Source organism: Sylvia atricapilla, chromosome 1, assembly GCF_009819655.1.
Source record: "Sylvia atricapilla isolate bSylAtr1 chromosome 1, bSylAtr1.pri, whole genome shotgun sequence".
Classification (NCBI taxonomy): domain Eukaryota; kingdom Metazoa; phylum Chordata; class Aves; order Passeriformes; family Sylviidae; genus Sylvia; species Sylvia atricapilla.
The window spans coordinates 64,081,787-64,105,801 of NC_089140.1; the positions used below are offsets into that span (position 1 = coordinate 64,081,787).

Genomic DNA, 24,015 nt, shown 5'->3' on the forward strand with positions numbered 1-24,015 from the left:
TCATTTCCAGTCTTTTCACTTAGAACAGTGGTGAATCTTTACTAACACTCGGCTGGGTTTTTTTTTAATAGCACTACAAAAACTTAACTGCAGTCAGCTGACACACTGATAAGCTGCTCCCAGCTTCAGCCTGCAATAAAACTCTCCTTCCTAACAGGAGACATCTAACTTATTTAAGATCCTCTAAAACCAATGCAAAAAAGCAGAGGAAGAAAGCACAAGACATTGCTCAGGTCGAGGGAACCACCTCATTCAGTTACAGCTGGGGATGCCTTCAGAGAGAGTTAAAATTGCCAGGTAATATTTTGCAGTTTTTATTGATGGCATTTATCCCATGGTTTAACATGTTAATTATACTGTAATAAACATGGCTTTAATATTAAACTTTTCCTTATTATCCAAAGTCACCACAGTCCATTTCAGTAAATATAAAAATATATACTTAATACTTTGTACAATACTGGTTTTTGGTCCAAACAAAAATGGATCAGAAAAGCCAATAAACTTACTTTAAGAATTCCCAATTTTAAAGATTTTCTAAATGGATTTAGGCAACTTTGAATAATGGGATTTACATAAAATCTGAGACAATACTAAACAAAAATGGCTGTAACACACAAAATTAAAATTTCAATTTCACAGATTTGTTATGCCAAAAAAGTACAGAGAAACAAAATTGTATTTACACATTTCATAATAAAATAACAAGGCGAGACAGGTGATAAAGGGCTGTAAGAATGAAAATATAGAAATAGCATATAATTATTAAATGAAGAACTACAGATCTAACAAGTCCTTAGCATGGATCATCCTTTAATCAGTCTTCCCCTATCAGAAAATTTTAGTGCACAATACACCCAAACTCACTCACTTCACACATACACCAGCACAAACTCAGCATAGAAATCATTCATTATCAACATTCTCTACTCTATACAGCATCCCTCGCTGATATAGTTACAATTTTGAGGCGTCAGTAAACGCGGATGAGCGCACGTAGTGGTGCGGATGAAGAGGTATCGACAAGCCATTCACTGTGCAGGCTCTACTCAGGGCTACAGCCAGACCATGCCGAGTCAGTGAAAGAAGTAACTTGAGACTTTTGCTTGAGAACAGCCTTGTTGCCAACTTTACTTGCTACCAGAAAAACGTAATAGGGAGAGGGGAGGGAAGGACAGGAAAGCTAAGTTTTATATTCCTTTAGGCAGATCTGACTTCCAACAAGCCAGTGTGAGGTACAATCCCAGTAACTGAACAATTCAGGGTAGTAGCTGAACATTTCAAGATAGTAGCTGAACAATTCAGTCAGGGTAGAAGCTGAACAATTCAGGATAGTAGTAGCTGCTTCCAATGTTTTTGATGCTTTACCAATCAGGCGTTTACTTTCTACGTCTAACTGCAGTCTTTATCTTCCGACCAGCAACTGAAGATCCAGAGGCAGAGAAAACATTTTTCCCATTAGTCCTATTAAAAGAAATTAGTAGTTCAGAGTTTAGGACAGTGTAGCTGAAAATTCAGTAGCAGCACTGAGTAGATATTCCAGAACAACTGTTTCATAGTCTTGTCTCACTAGTCACCAGCTGGCAACAAGCAGCAAATGACGAACAGGAGGAAGAGAGTTCCAGAACCCAATTAAATCTCTCTTATTCAGAAGGTAAGCAGCAGCATAATGGCTGGATATGGGTTCTACCTTTCAAGAACAAGACAATCTCACATGTGTTGATGTGTGACATTCCTGACAGCTAGGCTCCTTTACAGATAGCGGTGCTTAGTTAGCCAGTCAGGCTAATACAAGGAAGGATGCCAAATTTAGTTTCAGATTCCAAGGTTCATCTGAACACCTCATGATTTAACAGCAGTAGAGGCTGAACACTGTCCACTGATATTACCCGAAGCTCAAGGGAAATTCTGATATGGTCTCTTACCCCACTGTAAATGCTGGTTGCTGGTTGAACGAAAATCCTGAAGTACCAGAAGGCGGTGCAGGAGGTGCTGGTGCAGGAGGATTTGCACCAAAAGTGAACACTCCTGGGTTATTTGGAAAGCTGAAATTAGTATTACTGCCTCCAAACCGGAATACAGAACCTGGGAAGATGGGGTGGAAGCAGAATAAGTAAGAAAGATGAAGTTTGAGTTCATCCCTTCCAGAAAAATCCTCATGTTCTTCCCCATTATCTTTAAAGATTATTCTTTTTACAGGTTGCTCAAAATTACGAAGCTGCAGGAGGGCACCAGAAGTGTCAGATTACTACAGAAACAGTTTCGTGAATGAATCCATTCGCAGAGACTGAGGAATTTTTAAAGTAATACTGCTGGCACACTGAAAATTAGTTGTTGGCTAACTTCTGTGCCACCATTAAATTTATACCTGTGCATACTGAAGATTATTAATCAAGTCTTAAATTCTAAATTTATATTCAGGTAAACTTCCCAGTGTTCATGCAGTGGATCTGGGGACTTCCTTTCCTTTAATGTGCTAACAGCACCTCATCTGAAAAAACCCCAAACAGTCCAACCATCAGAGTAAACTAATAAGTAATAAAGAAAATCCAGGGAGAACTTTACCTTTAAACTGCTACCTGATTCATGAAAAAGCGACTATGTAACGTGTTGTGCACTAATCTGCTTGTACTTATTTACTGGTTAGTACAATAATGTTGGTTACTTTTAATGGAGGCTATTTTGTAAAACTTCCGAGAGGAAAAAAGGAAGCTTTTCCCTTTCGGTATTTGTTGTGATATCAAGTAGACATTCTGGCACTGTTTTTGTTTTTTAATTATTACTAGTATGGAACAGGTCTTTCTTAAGTTACAAGGTTCATTCTCTCTGCCCCTTTCCCATGGCATTTTAGACTTCATTAGTAAAAAGATCTTAATACAGTCTTAACCCATAAATGTGTTTAAAAACCCCTCAACAATTCTGACTGTATTTCATACAATGAAGCCTGTTCAAGTCAGATAACTAAGAATTTCTCAAACCAAAAAATAATTTTGCAATGTCTGTGCTTTTTTGTTTTGCACAATCTTACCAGTGATTACTCACTCCATGGTTTTCAACAGTTCCTTTTAATCATTAGGTTTCTAAAGAAAATAAAGCTCAAAATTTAGTTGTAGAGTTGCAACCTCCATGCCTGCTAAGTCTCTTGTGGAGAAGGCCTACTGTGAAGCTAGATACACCGTGTATCCACACTGTGGCACACTGTGTCTCCACAGTCAGGACTGGGACGTAAATGACAACCCTATACCCATTATTTTTATGGAAGGCAATTCCTATATATAAATACACGCACAATGCCAAAGTCGTCTTTCTCCATGTAATTCATGGTGCACTTCATGAGAAAGAAAATAAAATGCATAATCTTAGAGACCAAAAGGGAAGAGGATGGTTGCACTCACCAGTGCTGGGTGTACCAGAGCCAAAAGTTGGCTGATGGGCTGCCTGCTGGCCGAACACAGGGGGCTGAGTGCTGCTTGTGACCGACCCGAAGGCAGAAGGAGCAGGGTGAGAGCCAGCAGAAAACAACGTTGTCGACAGCGACCCAAAACTTGGAGCGCTTTGCTGGCCGGAGCCGGAGCTTGGGCCAAATGTTGGTGGCTGGCTGGTGCCAAAGGCTGGGCCAGCAGCAAGTGCTGGAGGCCCAGAGCCAAACAGAAACGAAGATGATGAGCCTTGGGGGACAGAGAGGGATGTCAGTATGGGCCCCTTCCCTCCTGCGCTCAAGAATGAATCCAAAACCAAAAAGTCCTCAAGCCTCAGGTCTGGTAGCTGAATACTCGTCTTAATTTGAAACTACTTGTGTGAGTATATAAAACAGGTGCTACCTCAGCCACAACAGGAATTGCATCTTTTCTTTTAAGCAAGATGAGAAATGCTGTGTTTATGAGAGTCAGACAAAATTAAATCTCAAATGCACCAGTTGCCTCTTCATGTTGTCAGAATAGATTCCTACAAACAGTACATTTTAATCTGTATTTACTAAAAGCTGTTTCTACCACACGCATGGAATATTCACTCAAACTGGACTTTTCAGACATGCAAAATACACCTCCTGATTTATTAGGACTAGGAGAACATGTACCTTTTCTTTTGAGCAACTGCACCCCTCCGCTGTACAAGGCTTTACCATTTTCAGCTTCTGGAGGCCAAATCAACCTTGCAGTAAGCTCAAAAATTTGGTTTAGCAGAGTAATTCTCTACCTATCATCAACAATCAACCAGCCCAATTGTTGAGCTGCATGGCCAGCAGAAATAATGAAATGCAACTTAACAGTGACTCTGAACGTACATGGCAGATCTGCTATGCAAAAGGGACATTTTTAACAGCATTAGTAATGCTCATGCAACAGGAAATACCCTCTAACTGCACCGTAAGTTGGAATGGCTGACTTTCTGTCCAAGATGAGATATATGGTAAAAATCAGGTTTCTGAATTTGTGAACATGTTTCAAATATGCTGTTAGCTACTAACAAAAGTACACTGAAAGTTACTGATTTGTAAGCAGTTTAAATTGTTCTGTTGGTTGTTGTAATTTAGGACTGTTTTCTCTGTTTCTGATAAACAAACAAGTGTTCAAATTAAACTTTTGTGACTGACAAAGTTAAACCATCAAGATCAAACTAGATTAAGTCTTTCCTTTACAGATTCAATCTTAATTCCAACATCTTGCATGGCTCATAGGAATACAGATAGTTTGGTGAATTTAGTCTTGAGTCATGCATTTGTTCATGCAACTCAGACAGTGGAATAACAAACATAAAGCATGAAGAAACTCTGTATTTCTTATTGCTGTCTTCTCTCAATTCCTAGAAAATTAACATGCACTGAACATGCTCCTTAGTTGAAATCAATCCTCAAGCAGCATTAATTGCATGTTGAGGTACTCCATTTCTATGTACTTGTGAGGGACTTGGCAAAACTTGACATTCAGAGTTTTAGGTACAGGAGCAAAAAGCAGGGAATTATAATTCATTGACTTCTAACTGTAAACACTGGACTACCGGTGACTAAAAAAAGAAATTATCATTCTCATGGTGAAAAACTCCTGTACAAATTGAAATTGAATAAAGGTTTGTCCTTTGAATAAAACAACTCTGGTGGCCAGTTCATTTTTAAACTGTATTTCCCACACTGACGAAAAATGAGCCCAAATTAACACTGCTGAATATAAATCCTCAGTATTTTTCTCTACTTCCATACATTTAGCCTGCACATTTTCCAAAGTAAAATATTACTGAAACAGTATCTCCTTGGTCCACTACATAATGGCAAAAATGAGAAAATGAGAAGGGCAGCTATTTAAAATGTACCTGTTGAACTTGACGTAGTTGTGGCTCCAAAAGTAAATCCTGAATTTGCTGCATTGGTACTGCTGTCTCCTGAAGCAAAGAGAAATGGAGTAAGAGTCGAGCCAGTGCTGGAAGATGTGGTTGCTGGTTTGTTTTCTTGAGAGAAGCCAAATGACTGAGTCGTCGCAGATTCTGCAGGGTTGCCAAAAACAGAGCTGGTCACAGTGTTGCTGGGTTGTCCAAACACAAAGGGAGTGGGAACTGGCTGAGGGTTTGAGGAAGAGAGAGTGCTGCCAAACATGCTGCTGCTGTTGGCTGAAGTGGTGGGTACCACTGTGCTGGAGGAACTGGAGCTCAAGAAGCTGAAGGATGCTCCTTGATCTGAAAGGAGGAAACACAGTTATTACTAAGTCACACACATGGAGTTTAACAACCAAGATCTTTTCATACAGCAACCATCACTGAGAAACTTCAATCTTCTGCTGCAAACTTTCAACAAATTAATGGAATACAAAACTGTCCAAAATCTATGAAGTGATTTTTGTACCTTTGTAGCAGTAGAGAAACTGCAGCAGAGCTGCAAGTAGATGAAAGTAAGATATTCCCTCTCTCCTTCCCTTTCACTATAAAAGACAACACTAGTAGGAGGCCTCTATAGTACCCCATATTACAGATTTTATCACCAGCTGAGCTGCTACTACTGCAGTAGCTCAGTAGTAAGTACAACCTCTGTGCTTACACAGCAAGTGATACAGGTTCCTTAAGGTGTGGCAATTCTTTTTGTCTAAACACACTATTAAAACTCACTGAAATCTACAAAGAAATTGCCACATACTGTCGACACATCAACAACTAGAACTAAAGACAGGCTTGAGGTAGTACATAAATCCCACAGATGTTGTCCAGTACAGCCTTAGAGATATTACTTGATAGACACGGGCAGAGAAGTGAAGGCAAAAGATGTTTGTTTACCGCAAGTACTGGTTGGTGCCCCAAATGCGAAAGGTGCCTTTGCCTGCTCATTTTCCTTTTCCGACGGTTTACCAAAACTAAAATTGAATACAGGTTTTGCTGTGCTCTCCTCTTTGGTATGCTCAGCTGTCCCAGATGAAAAGATAGGCTGTGCCTTTAACTCTTCATTGTCAGCTTTCTTTCCAAATGCTAACGGACCAGCAGAAGTGACAGAGTCCTGCTTCTCTTCTGCCCTTCCCAAAACAAACTGTGAGGCAGGTGCAGATTCCACATTACCAAAAGAGAAACCTCCCTTCGCTGAAGCAGTTTCATCCTTTTTCTCATCTGACTTCTTAAATGACAAAGCAGGTGATGCTGCATCCTTTTCTGCCACAGTTCCAAAAGTGAAGCCGCCGACTCCAGTTTTATTCTCATTAGTAGCTATGGAAGAAGTAGAACTTGGAGCAAAACCAAAACCTCCCAAAACTGGTTCCTCTTTCTTTTCCTGCTGTCCCAGACTTGTCGTTCCAAACTGAAATGTTGAAGGAGCCTGACTGCTTGTAGATGGAAGTCCAAAGGTAAAACTATTACTTTTACTTTCTTTTTTGCTGTCATCTGATTTAGAGTCTGAGGAAGAAACTCCAAATTTGAAGTTCCCTGAACCAGAAGGAAACTTAAATCCTCCAGTCACACTGCTGGATGTCGCAGATTCGGATGCAATGCCGAACTTAAAGCTACTTTGTTCCCCAAATTTAAAATTTCCTGTGCTACCTAATGTTTGAGAAGATTCAGAGGACGATGAGGGGACACCGAATGTAAATGATGGCATTGCAGCATTTGTAGACACAGTAGCAGTACCAAAACCTGCAGAAATAAGCAACAACGTCAAGTTTGCAATAGATGATGTCATACATGCAGGCTTTACATGGCTGGGATTCTAGTCTTGAGCTTTCCCACAGCCAAAACTGTTCAACAATCCCCACCCCCAGCACAGACAAGGAAACTCCACACTTCCTCTCTACACCTATCTTCTTGTAATGGTGCTCTAGTGTGTAGCACCTGGCTTGGAAAAGCACACTGCTGAGCTCTTTGAAAGACCATGGTTTTAGCCTAAACTAATGAACAATGTGTAAGGGCTTGCAACAAACAACTATTTCACTGACACAAGCTTTGCTCTAAAAACTCCAATTTTTTCTGGAGAATAGGTGTGGAAACATATGCACACTAACTTACTTGGGTAATACTCTTCACAGTAAATGGACAGTTTTGCCATACTCAAAGGAAAAATCACTGTATTTTAAAAAAAAAGAAAAAAAATTGCAGAATGCACATCCTTGTTCTACTCAGTAAGAATTACCTTTGAGCTCTGCTTTGGTGCCTGGCTTCGCACTTTCACAAGCTATGCATTTTGTGGCTTCTGCTGTGTTTTGGACCAAGCAGACCTCACATTCCCAACTTCCTTCGGGCTTCTTGAATTTGTCTAAATCCAGAAAACCTCCAGAAGAAGCAGAAAATGCAGAAACACTGCTACTGGTCACAGGCACTGAACTCCCTGAGAAAGAAGAAAGACAGTTCATCATCCTGCTTAAAACATACACAAAGCTTTTAATAAATGCTCACTAAATTGCAAAGCACACAGGTGTAACAGTAAAAAAAAAAAATCAAGCTACAGAATCAAGTTGATTTCAGTCAAACACAATGTGAGAATGTAAACAATAGAAAACACCTGGATTCTTTCTTCTTTATAATCTATATATGAATTCAAGCACAAATGGAACCAGTGACATTTAAACAGAAAATATAGCAACACAGCCAATTTCAGATGTAAATTATAGGTAATATTTTGCGCTAAAAGAATTCCTCCTGGTGATACCAGTTACTGGCAGTTAAAGTTAGCATCACTCGAGTTAATGATCACTGTCAAGTGATTCAAGGTTGAGAATTTACTAGAATGATTCATCAGCAAGTCACAAGGACAGGACACATTCAAAACTAGAGTGACCAAAGAAAAAAAGGAACTGAAAGCTTCCAAATATACAACTCTTGTGTTCACCACACAAGCTACACTGCCTTCAACAGCAGCAGAAGCCTACTGCTACTGAGGTGCGAAATTCAACACCTGCCCTCTGATTTTTCTCCCCTGTAAAGGAAGAGATGGCACTTGCTGCTGCACCCCAAGAGCTAACTTCAGCTCTAAAGTCAGGAGTGAAGCAGACATCCTAAAGGCCCAAAAGCATCACATAACTGCACTTTTCACCTACAGTGAAGTAGTGACGGTGGCATTCAAGAGAGAGACACAAGATAATTTCTCAAATTCAAAGCAGTAACATTTCCTACACAGGAATGTTTCCACAGAACATCCAGCGAATTGATGTCCTCCCATTTTACTTGCCTCACTGCCCCTTGACAAAGACAACATAACTTTGCAATTCTCTGCACCATGGTGGTCATTGCAAACCCTCACTTCCAAAATATTTCCTTGCAATGGCCAGTCTTGGACATATGTGCCAGCTGGTCACTCTGAGGCTGTCTTCATGAGGAAGTTCATGAGAATAAGCTTCCTCTAAAATGCATTCTCTTATCTGAAGAAATTCCATCTTAGTACACAGTGATTATAAAAGCACAATCAGCTCCACCTTACATCTGATTTGTCCCCAGAATACATTTGCAAATGTGTTTTTTACATCAAATTATGCTAAGAGCCAATAAAAATTAACACTAAAAAATTTATTTGTGCTTTAAAAAAATAGACTCTCTCAAAATCAGTTACAATGACATATAATGGAAAACAACACAGAAATGAACAGAAGAAGCCCTCTTCCCCAAGATCTGTAAGAACCCTGCCCTTCCTAAACAAGGTTATCCACATTCTGAAAAGCTCCCATAGGCATAGCTGAACATATGGCTCTGTTTTAGCACAAGACAACTAAGACTACACTGACTTCGAATCTGGCTTCATACCTCTGCTAAATTCCACATAATGCTGACTGGAGACATTTTAAGCCATGTTGAGAAAAAACTGCTTCTACCTATGTTTTGAAAGAGGGAAACAAAACCCCAACAAATCCAGTAGTTTTCAGATCCTTGCAGTGAGTTCACATTTTTCCCCAAAGAAAACGAGTCCATTGGTTTTAAGTTAATTAAGGCATCCATTTTAGTCATCCTTCCTCACTAGCTATAAAGCAGGGTATATTTGCTTCAGCTCCGCATTAATACATTTCACGATCAGTTCAACTCATGTGACAGGCTGGAATCTGGGCTGAGACCTCCAAAGTGCCTGCAACCATTCCTCAAGAGAGCCACTAATCCATCCTGTCTGGCATACAGCCATTCTGCTCAAAAATACTTTTTATGTGCAACACATTTTATTCTCTAAAAAATGCAACATAGACTAAGATTGAAACAACAGAGAAGAAAAGAACAAACCTGGTTTCTCAGACTGACAAGCTACACATTTGCTGTCTTCTGCCTTATTTTGTAGAAGGCACACTGAACAGTTCCAAGAGCCTTTTGGCTGTTTGAATTTGTCACCAAATCCCAGAGTGACTGTTGTGCCAGTGCTGCTGGAGGTGGATGTCACTGTCACCAAGCTGTCTGTGACCACTGGCATTGTCAGAGCAGGCATCACTCCTGTTCCAGGCTTTGGTGTCTCACAGGCTATACATTTTGTAGCTTCAGGCTTGTTCTGGACTAGACAGGTATCACAATCCCACGTGTTGGGTGCCGGTTTAAATTTGTCTTCAAAGCCCAGTGTCCCTGCTGTAGGAACCGTTGTCTTGGAGACACATGGACTCACACTGACGGTCTGCTTCGTACTCTCAACAGTGGACACTTTAGCAGCTTCACATGTTACACATTTGCCATCTGTGGTTTTGTTCTGCAGACATGGGTCGTGTGCGTCAGACTGCCAGAACGAAGAGGCTTGTTTAGAGGTGTCTTTACCTGCAGAAAAACTACTTATTGCAGGCCTTGTATAGACCACTGTGCTTGTAACAGGCTGTGCAGATGAACAGGAGGGCGATTTCCCAGACATAAAGCCTAGTTTAAAAGGAAAGAAAAAGGAGAGGTCTTACTAATGAAGCTGCATGGAAGTTACTTATAATAGCAGACAGCACAAATTTAAACCAAGTGTCAGTGGTTACAACTACACCTTCCAACTAACTGCAAGAGGAGGTCCATGGAAATTTTATCTAAAGGGATGAAATTTCATACGCTGAGCTGGGACACAACAACACTTATTTAAAGCTTGATTAACTCTTCAGTTCCAAGAAACTCTTAAATACAAATCTTATTTGTATCTGCCACTACACTGGTAGATACAAGTATAAACAAACAGCACTGAAAGCTGATGATCTGTCACAGACTGGAAATAATCCAATTTCATTTTAAGACACGATGCCAAATCGAATCAAATTTCTAAAGCTATTTCTGCCATAGTAGATGACTCACATTTACTTAGTAGCAGTGCAGCAGTTGGTATTTGGAGAAGCAATCCAGACAGTATTCCCCCACAAATACTGAATAATAATTAAGCAATAAAAATTAAGACAAACATAAAAAAAATTTTTTCAACACGCTTTGTTCAAAATGGACTGGGCACAGGCCAACTCTTTATTTAAAGGTGCAAACTTTTCAGAAGACAAGAATCACTACGGAATATATATGGAAACACTAACGAAAATGCTACAGCAACACATCTTAAATATCAGCCCAGTTTAACTGTAAGCTAAAATAAAAGAGTTTCTCTTTTTATTGTTATGTTACTGTTGCTTTGGGGTTTGTTTTTATTGTATTAGAAGTGAAATTTTCAAACAGTGTGGATTTAGAACCTGATTCTGCTAAACTGATAAAGAAAACTAATGCCACTTCACCCACAGGTCTTTCCTTACACAAAACACACTGTATTTTCTCTCATTTAGCTCTTTCCAATTATAAATAGGCACTGTCTTCTTAAGCTGTACATAGATTCCATAATAAAAAGTCCTGCCACATTTCAAGGCTTATGAGAAAGATCAAGTTCAATTAAGTCACTTTTCCTAAAACAAAAACATCATCTACACTCATTACTCAACAGCTGGAAACAATTGCAATGACTTGAAAACCAATTTTTTGAAGCAAGACAGCCCACTGCTACATAAATTTGCATCTAAACTCACAGTAACTGTAAACATTTAAGGCCAAAAGACATGCAGCTTCTGAAACAGCTTTAGGAATGAAGTTATCTTTACTATTCTTAATTTCTGGAGATCATGACAGTGGGAGAGGAATGTTTGTGAAGCATTTTACAAACATTTCCTTTCCAATTACATACATTTTATTTATTTAAACAGAACACTAAATCTTTGACTAATTCTTTTTATACTTAAGTTTGAATTACAACCTAACATGTAAAGGAGAAGTGATGCATCTGGTTTGAAGCTGCAGTTTTCCCATCAGCAATGAAAGCCTCTTATAACAGAAGAGGGCATCAAGCCTAACAGATGTAGCATTTAAGTCTGTATTTACTGCTGACACTGCCATAACTGTGACAAATTGTCTGGGGTTTTTTTTTGGTTGCTGTTGTGTTGGGCTTTTTAAAAATCAATGCAGCTATATGCAAAAGTGTATTCTCTGCAAAACATTTTTTAAAAGAGTTTATTATCTCACCAGGGCTTTTTAGAATGTCTAACACACTTCCTTGCTTTAAGAACTTGGCAGGTTTGCAGAACCCATCATATTCTTCTTCCTCTTCCTTCTTATTGCTGGTGCTGTTTACAGTGGCACTACCTTTAAAAATAAAACAAAACCACCTTTTACAAGGAAATCCACTTAAAATATATTGACGTTTGCTAGAAACAAGAATTTCCATGTTTCATTCTTCTCAAATAAGAATCTTCAAAATTTGACCTTATTTACAACAGTTTATAATTACAACCTGATTAAAAGCAGACAGCAGACCTGTCAGTGAAAATACAATTTGCCTGGAATTTGAAGCTTAGAAATTACAGATTTAGCAATTTGACATACAAAAAAAAAAAAAAAAAAAAAGATAATTAGCACTTTTATGTTTGAAATGCTAAAATTTTTGTTACCTGGACTAAGGATGGATGTCACTGGTGTATCAGTGGATCCAGAAAGCTCTGATGACTTTACAACAGGAACACTAAATGTAAACTTCATCTGCTATGAAAAAGAGAGGGTTTTCTTAGATTCTAAGAAATTTTAAACAAGTTTCACACACAAATAATAATCTGAAATTCAATCTTCAAACTTTTGGTGCAGGCTGAGTGGAAAATGACAAGTCAGAAATCTATAGATTTGTTTCCCCCCTTACCAGGGCCAATTCTGCTTTATTGCTCCCCAATATTCTACTAAAGCCTTGAAAACATTAGGATTTATTTTACTTACAGACAATGGAGGTAGCACTTCCACCTCGGTAGATTTCACAATTGGAGATGAAAATACAAATGTAGGACTGCCAACATTACTTGCTGGTTGTACCTGTATTTTCAAAAGAATTAAGGTTTGTATCTAAAAGAAAGGATCCAGGTGAAACAACAGCAGTTACCTGAATTCACTAACAGACATTCTGCAGTGAAGATGCTTGCTATTTCTGATCCACAGCTAAGAGTTTTAAGAAAAAGCTTGCAAGTGAGTGTATAAGATGGACAGAAGCCATATGAAAATATGTCTTCTCCCCAGCCCCAAATCTGAATACAACCCTGTTTAATTCAACAGGTTATAAACTCAGGTTGGTTCTTTTCATGAGCACCACGGAAAAGTTAACATTCAGCAAGATTCAGCAAGGAGGATGTATACTCACCCTGAAAAAGTATTCAGAGTATACAGCAAAGATTTACCTTGTTCATCACTGCTTTTGAAACAATGCTGGGTGATGAGGACTCAGCACTGCTGGCAGGGAAACTGAAGTTGAATGTCGGCAGCGATGCAGTACTGATGGGCAGGGGTACTTCAGGTAGTTTTTCTTGCTCCATCTCCTAGGTGAAAATTTTAATTTTTGTTAGTTTAACTTTTTCTTTGAAGAAGCTGCAAAATCTAAATTTTCACTTTCTTTAGAAAAGTTTTAGGCTTTCATCTTTCTCTTTCTTTAAAAAGTTGTAAATTTTAGCTTTTCTTTTTCATAAGACCTACTACCTTCCAACCCTGTCCCCCCACTAGTTTCTCAACAAAGTTAAATGTAACAGAGAGATCTGTAGACAAAGCGGGTTTTCAAAAGGAATCCTAACCTCCCAGGTAAGTCTGCCACATAATTTTTATTTATGGCAGGCCTGTTTCCATGTGATACTCTATCCATCACCTGGCCAGTAAGAATACTGAAAGTAAGCTCAAAATTGTTACCTGAGCAGATAAGAAAGGGGGCACAGGTAAGATTTATTTTTGATTTTGTCCTTTACTTAATAAAGACCTAGAAAGACATAACCATTCTAGAATTCTATGATTCATTTATCTTTTTAATTAAGAGCATAACTTCATGGCAAGTAAGAAAGTGTTCCTCTTGCAAAATTGGACAGACTGAAGTCACCTGAATTTGGGAAAAAAATATTTTAAGAAGGATGTGTGCTCCTCTTAGTACCAAAACCCTCAAACCAAACCAAAGCACAGAAAGTCAAAAATGAAACCCTGATGAGCAACGTAGAGGATCATACTCTGGTAAATCTAGTTAGTATCATGTATGAAGATGCAAATTTAAAATTCAGAAATTAGTGCATCTTAAAAACTTCTGCTCTTACTCTTGTGTTTTAAACTCTTTGACTACCAAGATTAGATTGGTTAGGGTTTAAATGGGAATAGCCACTCTATTCACAATTTGGACAGTAGAACCAATGTCTACTCAGAAGTGACTAAGCATAGATGCACATTTAATACAGATATTTAATGTACCCCACAGATTACATATTTCAGAGATCTAATCTGAAGAGTCTATCACACCTTGATATTGAGACCATTTCTGTTATAGAAACATTGTCCAGTATTTACTGCTTCTTTATTTTGCATCAGCCAGAAGACCAAGTTAACCTCTTTAGATTTAAGATCCAGTAGTAGGCAGCTTATGTAACACTCAGGCAGGAAGATAATCCTTGGGATAATAATGATTATCATGGCACTAAATAGAGTTTTCCCATTAAAACAAGAAAAGAAAACCCTTCACAATAAGTTTGAGTAAGTGCAAAAAATTGTGAATGATCATCAGTAGACATGCAAAACACTGTCTTCTGCTTCAGGCTCTCAGCTTATACCTTTCTACATGACTTACATATAAAATATTTTTTTTTATATACCTGGCACTTCATTTCTTTCTATAAATTCTACAAACCTCTACCAATATTCAACAACTAATAAGAAACTTTATGGAGAATATCCAAGATAATACAAGGGGAGATTTTAAAAATATAAAACCAAAGTTGAGGCACTTATACAGATAACTAAACTGGAGCCTGCTCTGAAACCCACACCAAAATACCCACAAAACTGAAATGGCATTAGTGTAAACTACTATGAGGCAATGAAGCTACTTATTTCGGTAATTACAGTGAGGTCAATTAACCTGAGAGTCCCTTACGAGTTGCTGTTTTTGTCCAGGTCTGGATGCACAGTATCGCTCCCTTTCCCTTCTCATCTTGCCACAGGCACTATCCATCCTTCCTCCTGAAGACAGACCGTTGGATGCAGGGGTATCCAGCTTGGGGTAGCTCAAATTGCTGGCACAGAGTAAAAATACATAAGTTGAGGAAGGGGATTAAAAAGAAAGCAAAAAAAAAAAAAAAAGGAGAAAAATTCCCAACTTCATCAAATAATTGTTTCAAGCTATTATAGCCACTATTAATCCTAGAACTGTCACCTGCCAATTAGAATAAAAAAAAAAAAAATCCCACAAGTTCCTAATTGCCTAAATAGCTGGTGTTCTAAACAGCAAAAGCTGAATAAGAGCAGCAGTAAGAATAACATACATAAAAAACAGTCACAACATCCATAAAGGAATGATGACTAAGCCAGAAGACCTGAAATAGAACTGATTTAGATTGTTATTTCCTAATGTTTGCTTTTAATAGCCCAGACAGTGGAAATTTTGACTGCCAGTCCTCTGATTCTCTGATGAGCATGTATCTCTGAAAGGATATAAAGAATAACTAAAAATATATGGGCAGGGGGCGGGCGTGAGTGTGTGTGCACACAGGAAATGCTGCTAACAGCTCTTATGGAACTGAGAGGCTTAAACTTGTGTGGCAAGAAAATATGACAGAAGCTTCATAAGCAGCTCTGGCTTTCCTGAGGCCATCAGCAGAAGCAGCAGAGGTGTTTGGGTGTGCCAACATTCCAGAAGTCTTTTCAGACATGAATACAGATCCCTTTTGTAAGGCATACAAAGGCATTTCTCTGTTCATTAGGAAAGCCTAGAGCCAATCCAGAAAGATTCCCTAATCCAAGTGGGAAGGGGAAAGAAAAAGAAAAGAAAGATGAAAAACCTCAAAACAAACCAACATGCACTCCTTCACACATACAGACAAAACCCCACCCCCAACAACAACAAACCAAACCAAAGCCATGCCACATCCCAAAACAGAAGTGAACTAAGGAATAGTAACAATAAAAAGCAGTATATCATCACAATGAAGCATCGCTAAAAAACCTACAATATCAGGCTTATCATGCAGCCAATCAGTCACTACGAAAGTACACTGGATGACACTAGAAGATACCAGATCAAGTTTCTAGACGACTGAGGAAAAGAATTGGTCTAAACCTCTCCGATAGTTGCAAACATCTGCTCAGCACTGTAACCACTGAGAGGAAGCCAGATCCTTAAAGCCATATGCTCAAACTTTTCCCTAATCCAAAGTGACAATCACTTTGAATTACAAAATAAAATCTCGTGTCAAAATAAATCTTTATTTAAACAATTATAGCACGTCTATGATAGCCCATATTCCTCTCTTCTGTTAACACCTGTCAGCTTCTAAGGGGTAAAGACAGTTCTGTCTTCAAGCAAGTCAGTCCAACCTACAATTCTGACGCTGGTTTAAAAACTAACCAGCCTTTGTTAGGCTGGACAGAGATGTACCAAAGTACTGCAGGTTAGCTGCATAAAAAGACTCTGGCCCTTACTAGTTTTGTATTCCTACTCCAAAATATGACTATCAACAGAGACTGGCTTTATAAAAGAGTTAAAATAAAAGGACCACCTAGTCTTAAGTCAAAAGTAAAAAAAAACAGCAGTAAAACTTGCGAAACAAATGAAAAGCAGTATCAGTTTCCTGGATCTCCCATCTACATAGAGAAAGGAGTTGCTCCGAAGAAAACTTAGACCAGTTTGAAAACCCACAATTAAAACTTAACATCTGTTTGCACCTCTGCCAAAACCAAAGATGGTTCCTGTCAAAGTAGCAGACTGTAAAACAAAGGGTTGGCTTTGGGGTTTTTTGCAAGCCAAAGAATGCCCAAGGCAATGTAAGAATTGCTTGGAAGATGAACACAGAGCAAACACATTAGCAGATTCTCTAATACTGTTCTTTGAAAGGTCTGAAACCTCAAAAAAAGGCTATCTTCTGAGCACACAGTGCCTTAATTCAAGCACTACCCAAAAGATTAGTTAGTTTCCCAGAAGCGAGTCATCAATATTATCTCAAGTCATTCTATGCTGACCAAGCAGCATAATGCAAGACAATCTCCTCAAGAAGAAACACAATTATTAAGTCTCCAAGAATTTTTTTTTTCAGACACAAGCTGGCATTTGTCTTCAGATGACTCTGAACAGCTTCTATTATTCATGCAAACTCACAGAGCAGACAAGTGCCTTTGTCAAGTAATAAATATTAGTAAACAATCTTCCTCTAGCTTTTTGTATAAACAAACAGAAAAAAACAAACCTAAAACTTGAATTTACTCCTGAACTGTAAGATATTTCACATTATAAAGAATTTTTCAGAAAGACACTCCTGCGCAACAAAACTTTCAGACTCCAAGCAATTATTTAATTACCTGAAACTAAGAGCTGCTCCCCTAATGAACACCAAGATGCACAAATAGTTAAACCCTCTCCTAATACAGTTTTTTTCTTTTTTTTCTATTCCTTTTTACTGAGAACTGTTTCTATCCTTCCAAAAGAAGGCAAGCATGCAGACTGTACTAACAAAGGAGGGGGCTTTCTTCTTTTAAGTGTTTTAAATGAATAGATTTGTCATACCTTTCAGATGATTTTACAGGCTTTTCTGAGGGAAAACTCTCCTTTATCATATCCTGAAAAATAAGTTTTATTTATTTCAAGATTTATCTGAATATACTAATAAACAGAACACAAAGAGAAGACAACCAAACACACATTTTGTGCTGTTACATTTTTTATTCATATCACTAAATATACCTAATCTGCTTAAGCTTGTTCCCTAACCACTCTGACTATCCACTTAATCTCCAGCTCATATATTTAATACCTGGTCATTTTTACATTCAGAATGGTACTGGAACCATGGGCGACTTTTCCAAAAGAGATACCAGTATTGTTTTAAGGGAAGTTTATCAGGGCCTCCATCTACACCGAACTGATCAGAATAGGTAATTAGGAATAAGATATGAACTGGTAATTGCTAGAAATCTCACTTAGAGCCTGCAGTTCACCTGAAACATTTTATACACAACATCAGCACGTTCCATCAATTTTCTGAACAGCAGCATATGTAGAGGGAATTTGTGTTCCTGTATTTTAATATAATTTCACTGTGAAAACCGTGGCCCAACAGCACACGACCACATTGTGAAAATAAGCACCAGTCACTAAGTGTGCCAAAGATACAACTGTATTCATAAAATCTCTCAGTCCCTCTTTCACAGTGGTCCCCACTATCTTTCCTTAATGCTTACCTCAAGCATACTTTTGGTGCTCTTGCAAGAAAGACTTAGACTGGCTAGACACATTCCAATCTTGCAAAAAGTAGGCAAACTAGGACATGAAAATTCACTTACTTGATGGTCTGTATCTACCCTTTGGTGAATTTTTCTGGAATTAGTAGCTGATTTCAGAGATGGTTTAAAATACGTGATCCGACTCCCTGTCAGGAAGATTGGCTTTGGCGTCACAAGTTTCTGGACAGGTGGATGTTGCGAATCCATCTTTGAAAGAGAAGCAGGAATCAGTTTATCCAAGCACCCACTCAACTCAGCACAGCATTTACTGATGATAAAAGTTACAGAACTATAAGCCTCCCACCAGCCTCAGCACCCACTGAAAACTATGTGGAAGTGTTGAAAACATTTAGTTTGCAGAAGGTAATCACCAGAAATCAGTTTAAAAATCCAAAAAGCTACAGGAAAAGTCAAAGTCTGAGTGAATCCTGTGTCAAAATTTGGCAGTTACTTCACAGACAAAATAAACTATATTCCTATAAGCAAAATAACTCATGTTTCAATAGCATGCTCCCATCCTTTCCTCTCCTCTGCCCTCATTGTGATTATTATTTTTTTTACCTGACTTAATTGATTTATTTAATGCTGAAATGGTTAACCAGTGTTAAACCAGGTTCTGGGTTTCTTTTTTTCCTACATCTCCCTCCTCTGAAGTTACACTTAAAAAAATAAATTGAGAAATATTTTTAAGGAAGTCTCATTAATGTAGGTTCCAATGTTTTAGATTTGCATTTGATGCTCTTAGGCGTATTGGTGTGACTTTCCTTGTCAAAGGAAAGTCAGACCTTTTCCTTTTCTACAGACAATGGCTAATTATGAAACAGAAAGCACTGTACATCATGCAAAACTGCCTTAACTGAATAGAGAAAGAAGGAAGACCCCAAAGGCCCCACGATATATCAAATCATCTGTAGCCTTGGTGATAAAAGTGATACTTAGGATGTATCTACTACTGAAATCAGTATCAACAGATGGCTGTGCCCCAACCCAGGTGCATAACTGCATGACCTTCACATGGGCCCACTTCTTCTAGAGCTTGTCCTGGTCCTTCTGGATGGCATCCCTCAGATGTGTCAACTGCATCGCTCAGTTTGGTGTCACCTGCAAACCTGCTGAGCACTCAGTCCCATGATCTCAATGATGAAGATCTGGCACTTGAATCTGTTAAATTTCATCACACTGATGATCCCTCTGCAAGGATCCTTGTATCTCAAGAGAGTCAACAGCACCTCCCTGTTTCACATCATCAGCAAACCTGCTAATGTAGTATTCAATTCATGCCTCCAGATGACTGAGAGTATTTTGAACAGCACTGGCCCTAGAACTGATCCTGAGGCACACTGCTGTGACCCATCACCAGCCAGATGTAGCCAAATTCACTGCAATTTCACATCCTGCTCATCCCAGAGCTGGACAGTTTGCTCAGATAGATACAAGAGGGACAGCCCCGAAAGCCTCACAAAAACCCAGGAAACTACATCTGCCACCTTAACTTCACAGGCCAGGCAGATGACATTATTGTACAAAGATATTAAACCAGCGAAATAACTATGTACAACAAGGAAAAAAAGTAACCCAGTTACATGTTCAATACACTAAGAGTTATTCTAGCTGGTATAGATCATCAAAATAAGAAAAATACCACAAAAAGAAAAAAGACCTGTAAAAATTTTGCCTGCATATCCAAGCGTCCTGTCAACCATTTGTTTGCTTTAGCAGGAAAACACACAACCCTCTTCTGGGCACATACAATCCTGTCCTCTCTTTTCATCAAGAGCTACCCTTTCTCCCTGCCAAATTTTATGAATTCTAGCATTATGAGTAGACAATTTCTCTATTTTTACCCAGTGACAGCTGTGTGCAACATTCACTTTCTGACCAATGTCAGGGTCTAAGCTGCAAATCTGGTCGATCTTTTTAAATGCCTCATCACAGGTGTGGTTCTGCATTTTAATGCAGAATCCATAATAGCTTTGTTTTCAATTACTGGGATAATATTTAAGAGGTGGTTAAAAACTTACATGCTCTACTTTGTAATTTATCAGATGGCCAAAGACAGTACAGGAAATTTGAGATGTTTATAAACTCCTAAGTGACTGCAGAATTAATTATATTCTTAACCAAGCCATTAGCATAGAAAACTTTTTAAAACATTCTGTCCATTTCCTCATGAAAAAAGCAGATTAAAAGTTTGCACTGAAGAAAAACCACTTTTGTTTCCTTCGGTTGTCTGAGCTAGAAGTGACCTTTTGTGGTTTCACAATTGAATAAATGTAATACTCCAACATTTTTTAAACAAAACCAAGGAAATAATGATTTATCACAGCAACAATTCAGGGCTACTTCCAAACAGGAATTTAGGAGTGTTAATTTACAAAAGTAACAAAATGTAGCAATTCTCCAATTTTCTCCTAGCCTTGAGTAGTATTTAAAAAAGTAATTGTTTTTTGTTTAAAATAAACATAGAAATCTGCACAAGATCTGAACAATCAATCAATATTTTTCTATATCTGGTTATTTCTTCAAGAGAAAGCTTTCTGAAGCGAGAATGTTATGATGCAACTTAACCCCAAGCTGCAGGCCAAGATAAAACCATTTTGTGTGTTCTAGAGAAGCAGTTCTTGACATATCAGCACACCACCACAAAAAGATAATAATTCTCCACCGGAGTAATCTTCACAGTCCTTCACCCAGTGTGGATAGAAAGGCCATTTTAGCAATTTCCACACAGCCAAGGCAGCTATAACTTACATAAGGCTACATTAACTTGAATTCATGTGCGTGCTGTCATTGAGGTTTGTGACATTACTTGTAAGAGCTGTAAAGCAGAGAAAGTTACCTATCTCAGCTTAACATGTTACTAGTTCTTACCTGGTTTTGTCTGGATTGGAAGTTAGTCACATTCAGCACACTCCTGTCCACAGGCTAACAGGAGAAAAAAGGGCCAAAATATTAGAGGATGTTCTTTTCCCTAAAAGAGGGTTCCATTCAACAAAAACATGGGAGGTTTGTGATTAACTTACAGAAGACAGCGGACTAGAAACAGAAGATGGAATCCTTTTAGCATCCTGTTGAAAAAACAGGTGCAATAAATTAAAGCAGACATGACATTAAGTAACATATTCATCCTATACTGGCACATTGACTATGCTTTTCAAGCACATGGAATAAAACATGAAAAGGAGTGCCACTTACCGCCAAAGGGCTTGACATCTTCTCCAATGTCTGCAAGATGCGCCGTGCTGTGGAACTTGTCACACCGTAGGATTGCACATTCGCTTGTTTAGCTTTCATTTGTCTCTTGATTGGTGGCTGAAAAATTAGCATTGCCAATGTCACCGTGCTGGATTCTGAGTTACACACGTGTACATCCTATGCCCTAGGGCTACACTGGTGATACAACCAACACTCCCGCAGTGACAGAGAAAAATGCACTCACTGAGTATTCAAGGCATGAAGAAGAAAAATATTACACTAGAAGAAAAACTTTACAATAGTTTAATTTGGGCCCTGCATATCTTGCACATGGGTTAAAGCAACAAAAGAAATCCTTAAACGTAAAAGGTCATAAAATGAAGATGTTAGGCTCATAGGGTCTCTGAAGGAGTGATTAGGAAAACAGAACTGAAGCAAAGCCTTGTGTTACAGAAAGTACTTTCAGTAGCAAAACAGATCTTGGAGTTTCAAGATGCCGTAAGCATGGCATCTTAAAACCAGAACATACAATCATCATCACTAATTTCTAGTTCTACTTATCTCATTTCCTCCCTTCCCCCAAGACTGCAGATGACTGCAGATCTTTTCACTGTTTAGAAAGACAAAGATCTGATATGAACATAATGCACTGAAAGAGTGAATGTTGTACCACGTGGCTGAACATTATTTAAAAAAACTTCAGTGCAACCATGTTTTTTTAAACTATGTCATACCTCTCATGTAACCACAACCCAGAGGACTACAACTACCTGACGACAGGAAGATCACACAACACACAGAACACGCAAGTGAGACTCGCTGTACGCAGCAGCAAACAAGCTCGTCTCTCCTTTAAAGGCCTAGTATTTGCTTCCTCTTTTCAACATAATCCACAATTTTTGTAAAAAAGAAAAATAGCTGACCAAAAAGGACTTTTAGCTTACAGAAATTTTAAATGTTCTGAAGTTTCACTCAACACCAAGACAGGAAAATCTGCAAGGTTCAAGATTTCCCTGAATCAGGAAATTGGAGGCCCCCTGGTAACATGGTAGAAACAGACTGCCAAAATAGGTCCAGCAAACTTATTTTCAGCTCCTTAAAGTTCCTTTTGACTTTTTGGTTTTTTAACAAAGGGCATTTTCATTTAAACAAATTGGAACTAAATCAGATTTTACTGACTTGCTTTTAGATTCAACTCTAGCTACTGAGAGCATTCAGGATGTTTAATTTGTTCATTTTAGACACAAAGAACACTTGGGGACAAGCAGCTCTTCTCAAGAGCCTTTTGAATGACAGTAAAATAGACAGCACCTTATTGTTTATCTTGGTATAACTGCATGCCTCCCTCTCAGTAACAGAAGTGCAAAGGATGAGCAAATTTGCCTTTTGTATACTACCACATTAAAAAATGCACAATCTGTTCATGGTTTGAGTGCTTGTGTAAGATCTACAGGCAAGTATCAGGGAGGTAACTTTTGCAGCTATTAACGAAGTTTTCAAAGTTATGCTATCATTGTAATTATTTACATGTTATTTTACCACAATATAGGCAGAGGCAGACCATGGCAGAAAATGGAAATTTTTGGAAGACATAACAAAGGAAACCCCTACTACAAGAAACTGCCCAGCAACTCAGATGCTACTGTTGCTCTCATGCTTTATAAGCATTTCTACACAAAGTGTTACACAAAAATTTAAACAAAAATTGCAAGCTGAATGGGCAAGACAGGAACTGTTGCCACATTTTTCAAGTCAAGTTTCTGGTTCACAGCTTTTTTGGCTGAGCTCCTCCTTCTGTATTTCAATTACATTTTTCCCCTACACTGCACTAGTGTTCTCATACCTGGTAAGCAGAAATCTGCACTTTTGTCTGCCTTGCTGCTGCAGCTGCACCACCATAAGAGGTCTTTCCAGGGTAAAATGGAGAATCCCCAAGCTGTCTTGTCTTAAAGACAGAAGTGTTTCCAAGTGACTGCAGAAAGGTATTATAGTAAGTGGTTAGTAAAACAGCTACACATTCAACTAGACTAAAATTAATACTGTGCAGTACTTACAGGAGAGGGAGATCCAAAAGCAGATAAATTGAATGCGGGTTTTTTAGAGCTAGATGCAGGATGCTGTGAGAGCGAATGAGATCTTTCAGCCTCTGGGGACCAGAGCAGTGGTGCTGAAGTATTTTTTGAAACTGTGATATCTGCCAAAACGACAAATGCTATATGTAAATGCCTTGTGTACATAGAGAAATTTAGTATTAAACATCATACAAACTCCAGAGTTCTCTACAAAAGGATCTCACAAAATTAAACGGTCCCATAACACTCATTTCTCTGACACTCTAACCTTCAGAGCTCTTCAAACAGATTAATTTCACATATGGTTCAAAACCCAAGTACCAACTCTGACCTAAAATCTGTTCACAGAACTGTGAATACATGACCTTTCAGTAATCTCTTAAAAGCATTCACAAGCTAATAGCACCTTTCCAATACCACACAATTTTGTTTTTTCTTCAAAATAAAGGACCTGCATAAATACTGGTGCATCTTTAATGCACCGAAGTTTTACCTGTGTTGGTAAAGGGTTGGAAACCAGCATAGGTCAAAACAGACTAGGTCTTAAACCTGAAAATTACCCAAAGGCTGAATTAACAGTTAACCACCTATTTTCTGTATGTTTTATGGAGAT

The 24,015-nt window shown here is 38.4% G+C and overlaps 1 protein-coding gene across 4 annotated transcripts in view; it reads right to left on the reverse strand.

The window, feature by feature from the left end:
• Positions 1-298: 298 nt before the first annotated feature.
• Positions 299-24,015, reverse strand: part of NUP153 (nucleoporin 153) — a 43,295-nt gene continuing 19,578 nt past the window's right edge. The window contains exons 4-22 of one of the 4 annotated variants that reach the window (XM_066324342.1): positions 23,385-23,524; positions 23,174-23,302; positions 21,331-21,447; positions 21,159-21,203; positions 21,007-21,060; positions 18,196-18,342; positions 17,420-17,472; positions 14,798-14,936; positions 13,077-13,214; positions 12,625-12,717; positions 12,309-12,396; positions 11,884-12,003; positions 9,664-10,275; positions 7,595-7,789; positions 6,259-7,101; positions 5,308-5,667; positions 3,396-3,668; positions 1,926-2,085; positions 299-1,464 (exon numbers count right to left, since the gene is read on the reverse strand). In XM_066324342.1, the coding sequence (XP_066180439.1) occupies positions 1,380-1,464; positions 1,926-2,085; positions 3,396-3,668; positions 5,308-5,667; positions 6,259-7,101; positions 7,595-7,789; positions 9,664-10,275; positions 11,884-12,003; positions 12,309-12,396; positions 12,625-12,717; positions 13,077-13,214; positions 14,798-14,936; positions 17,420-17,472; positions 18,196-18,342; positions 21,007-21,060; positions 21,159-21,203; positions 21,331-21,447; positions 23,174-23,302; positions 23,385-23,524 (3,791 nt within the window). In that variant the 3' untranslated portion in view covers positions 299-1,379. Of the gene's footprint in view, positions 1,465-1,925; positions 2,086-3,395; positions 3,669-5,307; positions 5,668-6,258; positions 7,102-7,594; positions 7,790-9,663; positions 10,276-11,883; positions 12,004-12,308; positions 12,400-12,624; positions 12,718-13,076; positions 13,215-14,782; positions 14,937-17,419; positions 17,473-18,195; positions 18,343-21,006; positions 21,061-21,158; positions 21,204-21,330; positions 21,448-23,173; positions 23,303-23,384; positions 23,525-24,015 lie in introns of all 4 variants that reach the window. The other 3 variants (XM_066324334.1, XM_066324324.1, XM_066324317.1) reach the window with 3 other exon arrangements.